The sequence below is a fragment of the Gymnogyps californianus genome, chromosome 28 (genome assembly GCF_018139145.2).
Source record: "Gymnogyps californianus isolate 813 chromosome 28, ASM1813914v2, whole genome shotgun sequence".
Lineage (NCBI taxonomy): Eukaryota > Metazoa > Chordata > Aves > Accipitriformes > Cathartidae > Gymnogyps > Gymnogyps californianus.
Genome location: NC_059498.1, coordinates 4,800,077 through 4,808,208, shown reverse-complemented (window position 1 = coordinate 4,808,208; position 8,132 = coordinate 4,800,077). Strand labels below are relative to the sequence as shown.

Sequence of the window (8,132 nt, the reverse complement as noted above, 5' to 3'; positions counted from 1 at the left end):
AGCAGCGTGTTGCAACGGGGCAGGAAACGTGTGCCGCGCTGGGAGGGCTGCGCGCCGGGGCTTGCGCGCGCGGGGCAGAGCTGTGAGGGGATGCCGGTGGGACGCCAGGCACTGCTGCCCCCCAGCTTGGACCCACTGGGGCTGGAAATCACATCTGAGCCTTCGTCCTGCCCCTAGCTACCGGCAAAATCCACTCTGAGGGACTGGGTGTCCCCAGCATCCCCATCCCGGTACCGGCTGGTGCCGCTCTCCATCCCCGCTGCCGGCAGGGGATAATCAGGATAACTGGTATAATGAAGGATGGTCATTTTATTCCTGTGCCAGGGGTGGGCGAGGGATGTGGGGAGGAGTGGGGTGATGGGGTGATGTCCCCACCCCAGGGGGGTCTTGCCTCCGGTTCTCAGGCCCCGTTCTGCTTTCGGCAGCACGCTGGGGCAGCAGCTGCTGGCAGGAGGAGTGAGCTTGTCCCTGGGGAGGGATGTCTGGGTCCCTCAGCCCCTTTTGGGGAGCTCTGGGGGTCTTGGCCACCTCCAGGCTGGAAGAGCTGCGGGTGAACCCCCCCAGGCTGTTGGAGATGGGGCTGAGCGAGGAGGAACAGGGGGAAGGCAGCCCAGAGGGGCCGTGCCCGGCTCTGCCGCGGCACATCAGGCAGGTGCAAAGGGCTTTTGCACCGGCCCTGGCTCCCTGGCACCCACCCCACGGGCTGTGGGTGCTGCGACACCCGGGAACCCCCAGCTCCACGTGTGCTCTGGGACATGCTCTGTGGCCGGGACAAAGGAGTGGGACAGAAGGGACTGGGGGGCTACATGAGCGCAATGTCTTCCCCGGTGCCCATCCCCGAGGCGTCAGGACTGGTGGCACAGGCTGCCAGGGGAGCCCAGCTCGCAGGCAGCGCTGCCGGAGGGGAGCAGGATTAACGCCTGTCCGCGGGCAGCGATGCACCCAGCATTTATATAATCCACGGATATGTAATCTTCTGTCTTTCTTTTTTTTTTTTTTTTTTTCCCTCCCCCCCTAAATTAAAAAAGGAAAAAAAAAAAAAAAAAAATTAAATAAACCAGCGCCAGCTCATGCCGTGCTTCTCACTCCAGGCAACGCCGCTCGGTTTCCTCCTCTCCCAACCCGCCGCCTCCTCGCTCTTGCTGGCAGCCTCCCCCTAATAACCCCCGTGTCTCCAGCGTGTCTGCCCGCCTGCCGGCTCTGGGGCGGTTTGCACGCAGCCTCCAACCCCAACCCCAACCCCAAGCGCTGGGGGACGGGGGGCTGGCAGCACCCCTTAATTCTTTGCAACCGGCCCGGTCATGCAGGCGCCGTACGGAGATGCCCGGGGGTCCGGCTGCGCCCGATGTTGGCATGCCAGGGGCACGGGATGGGGATGGGAAGCCGGCGGGTGCAACCCGTGGGGGGATTTGGGGAAACCCCCATGGGGGCAAGGTGCGAGGTCGGCCCCACGTGGACTTGGCCATGGGAAGGGGGGACGTGGGGACACCTCTGGGGACGCTGAAAGCTGGGTGCGTCCCGGCTGTGCCCGGCGTGCTGGCACCCCACGGTGCTGGGGGTGTCCCCGGACAGTGCAGAGGGACCATCCCCGGAGCCACCCCACGGAGGGCTGGGTGCTGCGTGGGGCCACGTGGGGAGCAGCACGGGGGGGCCCCCCATGGTCATCGGGGCTGTGATGCTGGGGACCAGGTCCCCTGTCCCCAGCGCGGCTTGGTGGGGACGGCACTGGGATGGGTGATGGGGCTTCAGCCCCCGACCCTTCGCTGCGCTCCCACCCGTGAATTGATGCCGGTGACACCAGGGACAGCGGGGCAGGGTGACCAGGGCGGTTCGGCCCCAGGGACTGTCCCTGTCACCGTCCCGAGGTGCCGCATCGGGGGGGGTCTTTGGGTCACTCGTGCCCTCCCAACCCCGTAACACCGGGGGGGAAAGTCACCGTCTCTGCAGGGGCGGCGAGTGTTGGTCCCATGGGGTCGGTGCCTCGGTGGGGGTCCTGTCCCCTGCCAGCCCTCGCTCATGGGATGTCCCCAAAAGGGACACCGGGGCAGCCCAGCCACCCTCCCAGTTTGCATGGCTAGGAGCCTACTGGTCCCGGTAAGAGGAGCGGGAGGGAAGCGGCAGGCTTTCGCGGTGGTTCGGGGAAGACTCTGCAAACCAGGAGTAAAATTTGCTCCCCCCCCGCCGAATTCCCTCTTGGTGGGGCAGAGCGGGAGTCGGGGTGAGCTGGCAGCGGCCGTGCCCATCGCCCGGTGCCATCCCCAGTCCCCGACGACCCCCCCAGCTGCCCCCCAAAAACGGGGCGCAGGGGACGCAGGGTTTAACTCCGCATTTCCCAAGCCGGAAAACTCCTGAGCTCCTCCCTGCTTACGAAAAACCTCCCAAAAAATGGTGTTTGGAGCCTTCAAATTCAAAGCACTTTTATTAACATCGATAGATCAGCTTTTGTTCACTAGGAAAGCAGCAAAGGACGCTCGGAGGAAGCCCCTGTCCTTAGAGGGGGCTCCCATCAACCAGGGTTTGGGTTTTTTTTTTCCCCTTAAAAAAAAAAGCGAACAAAAAACCAGACCGAAACCAGTTTGGTTTGGATCAACTTTATACAAACGAACCTTATGTACACTTTCTTTTTTCCCCCATACACCCCTATTTATATAAGGCAACATAAATAAGATCCTCGGGACTGTACAACACATATGAACACTTCTTAAAACTGCACTTTCTGCTTTTAAAAAAATAGCATCATTCTCTTAAAAAATAGTAAAGAGTTTTTTTTTTTTTCTTTAAAATGTGTTGTCGATTTATTTAAAAAATAGGCATTCTGCTTCGCCGTTAGCTTAACTGACACAGATGGAGGCACTGTTAGAAAACGGACATTAGCACGATTTTTCTCTTTAAAAAATAACTTAAGCCATTCCTGAACTGTTTAAATATTAAAATATTTTCTCCCCCCACACTTTTTATTTATTTTTAAATAACCACCTTATTGTCTGAGCATCGTCCCGGGCGATTCCCGTGAAGCTGCCACAGAAGCGGCCGGGCTGGGGGTCCTGGTTTGCTCCGGTGGGGTGTCCGTGGCCCCCCCAAACCTTTCCCGGTCCCTGGATTTCGGGTGCCGCGAGGGTGAAGCGCATCCCGCTCCTTCGGCATCGGCAATGGGCACCCACACGCCGCGACGCTGCGTCCTCCTCCCCACGGGCTCCATCCTGACCGGGTTGCGGGTGCTCCGGGTGCCCCTCGCGCCCCTCCTGGGTGCCCACTCGTGCTCGGGGGGGGTCACGGCGTGGGGCAGCCCCCCCCAAGGCAGCTCACCGGGGTGGCCCCAAGAAGCAAAGCTCCGGCGAGGGACCCCCGGTGGGATGTGGCTCCTCAGGGGCCATTTTTATTAGGGGGTGATGGAAAAAGAAAAAAAAAATGCGTAAGAAGAATTCGCCACCTTTTCCTGGCCTGCCCTGGGCTGGGAGCTAACGAGTTTAACCCTTTGCAGTCCTCTTGTTCCTGAGATGAGCTGGGAGAGGATAGGATATATAAGTGTATATCTAGGGGTGCGTGTACATGGGTGTCCTTTTTTTTTTTTTTTTTAAAAAAAAAAAAAAAAAAGAAGAAAAAACCAAAAAGTAGGGGGAAAAAAAAGGAGGCAAAGGAGTTCTGCCACTGTCTCTCGTTCCTTTTCTCGCTCCGAGCTGTTAGTAGACGGCGCCGGTGTTGGGGGGCGGCCCCGGGGAGGTGTGATGCATCGTGGTGGCCGGCGGCGGCTGGTGGGGTCCGTGGGGTCCGCTGAGGGTCTGGGGGTGATACCAGGGGTTGTGCTCCTCCAAAAAGCCGGGAGAAGAGCTGTAGGGAAGCGGCTGCGGAAGCGGGGTCCGGCCCGGCGCGCTGCCGTGCGAGTTACTGTCCCAGACGGCCGGGGAAGGAGGGGAGTTGCAGGCCATGGAGTCGCTGTTGTTGGGGCTGTGCTCCAGCGGCACCTCGCCGTTCTTGTAGAGCTTCTTGAACTTGGAGCGGCGGTTCTGGAACCAGATCTTCACCTGGCAGGGAGGGAGAGAGGTCAGCACCCCGCCGCCAAAAGCGGATGGCCCGGTTGAACGGGGTGCTCGGGGGGGGGGCGTGGGAAGAGGAGCCGGGATGGGGGTGATGCGGGGACCCCAGGCACGCGGGAAGGGACAAGGGATATGGGTGTCACGGGGACCCCAGATACACGATGCAATGTGGGAAGGGACAAGGGATATGGGTGACACGGGGACCCCAGGCACACGATGCAATGTGGGAAGGGACAAGGGACATGGGTGTCACGGGGACCCCAGGCACACGATGCAATGTGGGAATGGACAAGGGATATGGGTGACACGGGGACCCCAGGCACACGATGCAATGTGGGAAGGGACAAGGGATATGGGTGTCACGGGGACCCCAGGCACACGATGCAATGTGGGAATGGACAAGGGACATGGGTGTCACGGGGACCCCAGGCACACGATGCAATGTGGGAATGGACAAGGGACATGGGTGACACGGGGACCCCAGGCACATGATGCAATGTGGGAAGGGACAAGGGACATGGGTGTCATGGGGAGCTTGGACACACTGTGCACCACGGCAAGGCACCCAGGACACCGGCATCATGGGGACCCCACACACGGTGCCTCATGGGAAGCACCCCAGAACATGGGTGTCATGGGGACCCAGACACATGGTGCCTCACGGGAAGCACCCAGAACATGGGTGTCATGGGGACCCCAGACACCCGGTGCATCACGGGAAGGCACCCGGGATGTGGGTGTCACGGGGAACCTGGACACGCCATCGCACTGTGGGAAGGCACCCATGATATGGGTGTCATGGGGACCCCGGAGACACGGTGCATTGTGGGAAGCCCCCCTGGGGACATGGGCGTCGCGGGAAGGCCGTCACGCCATGCATGACGGGACGCTGGCCCGGCACGCCGGGCGTCGGGAGCGTCGCCGGTGCTGGGTGAGGCGGCGGCGCTGGACGCCCTTGGCCCCTGGGGAAGGGGTGGGGGGGGCGGTGGTTGTCACCCAAACAGGATGTCCCTCTGGGAGCGGGTGACGCGCTCCGTCAGCCCTTTGCCGAGTGTCCCCGATTGCTTCATCGCCCAAGGGAGGAGGAGGAAGGCCGGGCGCTGGGGAGCGCCGCGCCAAGGGCGGCACAAGGGCGCCGGCGCCGGCCCGCAGGCAGGGAGGGCACCGGGGACGGGACGGGGTGCGGGGGAGTCGCGCGCCGCGGTGACGGCGGTGACAACCCGCTCGCCCTCACGCCAGCAGATCGGCGGGGACGATTTGTCCCCACGCCAGGCAAACCCCAAAAGCAAGGGTTTAGCCCCAAATCCGGGTGCTGCGTGGGGAGAAGCCCATCGTGCCCGTCCCTGCTCTTCCAGTCCAGCCAAAACTGCCACCCCCAGCACAGGGTCCCTGGGGGGGGGATGTGGCTCCTGTCCCAAAATCCCTTCTCTCTGCCTGGACCAAGCGGGATGGGGCAGCCGGAGCGCCGGGAGGACGGACCCAAGGGGAGCCCCAAAAGCCCAGCCGGGGGGAGCAGTGTCCAGCCCCCAGGACCCCACGCTCTGGCCGGACTCGGGGCCAGGACCTGCTGCCGGGATGGGGTGTCCCGAGCACCCTGTCCCAAGCGCCCTGTCCTGAGCACCCCATCCTGAGCACCCTGTCCCGCCTGGGATTTCGTGTGCCGCGTTCCCGGGATGCTGGGTGCATTGCTGACCCAGGACCCTCCCCGGCAGTGGGGCAGGATTCGGCCTCAGACCCTGACGGGTGCCTGGGCAGAGCGAGGTCTGGGATGGGGCTGGCTCCGGAGGGAGGGGATAAATCCCAAAACCTGGGGAGCCGCGTACGGCTGCGGTCCGTCCTCTCTCTCTGCTCCTTCCCTCCTCTCCGCCTTTTCCTCGGCAAAGCAGATCTGCTCCGCATGGGGAAATCTGGCGGCAGGAACCCCTGCGCCTGCGAGCAAGTGGGGAGCATCCATCCCCGGGGACCCCCAGACCCCTCCTGGCTCTCACCATCCAGCTGTGAACAGACCCCTCTCCCAAACCCCCCCCCCCATTTGGGTTTTGCAAGGGAGGGGGCAGCTCCGGCTCCCCCTCTTGCCGATCCCTCCTGCCCGGGGCTGGGAATTGGGGTGGCGGGAGGTGACGGAGGGGCTCAGCCCTTACCTGGGTCTGGGTGAGCCCCAGCTGGGCGGCCAGTTCAGCCCGTTCGGGCAGTGCCAGGTACTGGGCTTTCTGGAAGCGGCGTTGCAGAGCCGCCAGCTGGTAGCTGGAGTAGATGGTGCGGGGCTTGCGGATCTTCTTGGGTTTCCCGTTGACCATCCGCACCTCCGGCTCCGGCTCTTCCTTCACTGACACTAGGCAGAGAGCGGAGGTGTGAGGCCGGTGCCGACGAAGGGGTCCCAGCGCAGACAGCCCTCCCCCAGCTCAGGGTCATCCCGCTCTGTGCGGTGGCACTGCCCCGTCCCCCGGACGGCCGCATCCAGCGCGGCTCCATCCCGCTGCATCCCCCCAGCAGCACCGGGGATGCCGGAGGGAGCTGAGCCCTGCCCCAACATCCACCCCATCCTTCGGCGGGGACAACACCCCCTTCCCAGCCCCGCGGCCACCCCGTCCCCGACTTGGGGACACTTAGAGGGGTGCAGCTTCGCAAAGCTCCCGCTGCAATCCCAGGGGAGCCGCGGGATGGTTACGGCCCCTCTCTCCCGAGCATCCTACCTGCTTCTTGAGCTGGGAGCTGCTGGTCCCTGAAGTGGCTGTACTGGCGGTAAGAAGGGCTGTAGGAATAGTCGGATTTGGGCGAGTAGGTGCCGGCGGCGCCGATGCCGTTGAGGTTGAACTGGTGGTAGGGGTAGTGGCTCACGGGCTGGCTGTAGGACTGGCCCGAGTAGTAGTCGTGCTGGCTGGTGTAGTAGCCCAGATCGGTGACGGAGGACTCCGGTAAGGTGGGAGAGTCCTTGGAGGCGGCATGGCAGCTCAGCGAACCCGAGAGGTCGGTGAGGATGCTGGAGAGCTTCTTGTCAAAAGAGCCGCTCATCGCTAGAACTTGGGGGGGGGAGCTGCCCGCCTGGCTGGGGACCCCCCCAACCTGGCGGCTCCGGCTGCTCGCGCGTCAGGCCTGGCGTGCCCAGAGCCGGCTCCTCCGCACCGGCTCTTGCGAGGAGCAACCAAGAGACTGTGCCCAAACCTCCAGCCCCAGCCGCCTGCTTAAAGCCTTTAATTAGGGAGCAGGGCAGGGTGGGTGCGCATTCCGATTGGCTCCAGAAATATTGCCTGGGAGGCAAAATAGGCTCCTGCCTCCTCTGTGTGTGTGTGTGTGTGTGTGTTGGGTTGGTTGGTTTTTTTTTTTTTCTCTTTCTCTTTTTTTTTTTTTTTCCCCTTCTTTCCCTCTCTCAAGAAACAACAAAGAGTGGGTGAAGGAGGGAGAAGGAATAAATAAAGATCGCAGGCTCCTGTCTGCGGGAGCAGGGGCGGGATGGCGGCTGGCAGGGCCTCTGGGGACGCCGTGCGATTCAGGGGAGGGCTTTTTTTTGCAAGGGATTGGTGCTCCCCCCCCGCCCCGGGGGACTTTTGGTGCTGAGGGGGGATTTGGAGGGGGAGGAGGGGGAGGGGGTGTTTGCTGGGGGGTAGGGGAGAGGAAGTGTTGGGGCTAGGGAGTAGGGTGGGTGGCTGGGTGGCTACGGGGGGTATGTTTTAGACACCCCCCTGCCCCCGGCTCCCACCTTCTCCCAGCAGTTACCAGTGTCTCCTAGTTCAACGCCATCCCCAAGGCAGAGCCCCCCCAGCTTCACGGAGCAGGGGACCCTCACGTACCCCAAAACTTGCCATCATCCTCCACCTGCCCTGTGGGGACCTCGGGGCAGTGACAAGCCCTGATTCTAGGGACATCCCCCCCCCTCGGGACTCTGTGCCCTCTCCCACCCCCAGTCAGGGCCCTGACCCCCCCGCTGCCCTAAGAGCCCCCAGCAGCGTCACCCAGCCCAGGGCCCCAAGCCAGCCCCTGCCACCCCCGGCCACTCGCAGGGCTGTCCCCAGCCACCCCCTCCACCCAGCACCGGGGGGGGGGGAAGGCTTTGGGAGGGGGACTTTTATTTTGGTGGGGGGGTCTCCACCTCTGCTGGCA

General features: G+C 62.9%; 1 protein-coding gene across 1 annotated transcript; it reads right to left on the bottom strand.

Annotated features, from left to right (window-relative positions):
- Window positions 1-3,680: 3,680 nt before the first annotated feature.
- DLX3 (distal-less homeobox 3) lies at window positions 3,681-7,046 on the bottom strand. The gene is made up of 3 exons (XM_050911938.1): window positions 6,728-7,046; window positions 6,176-6,366; window positions 3,681-4,022 (listed from the first exon to the last, which is right to left on the bottom strand). The coding sequence occupies exons 1-3, from the start codon at window positions 7,044-7,046 to the stop codon at window positions 3,681-3,683; spliced, it is 852 nt and encodes a 283-aa protein (XP_050767895.1).
- Window positions 7,047-8,132: the final 1,086 nt, after the last annotated feature.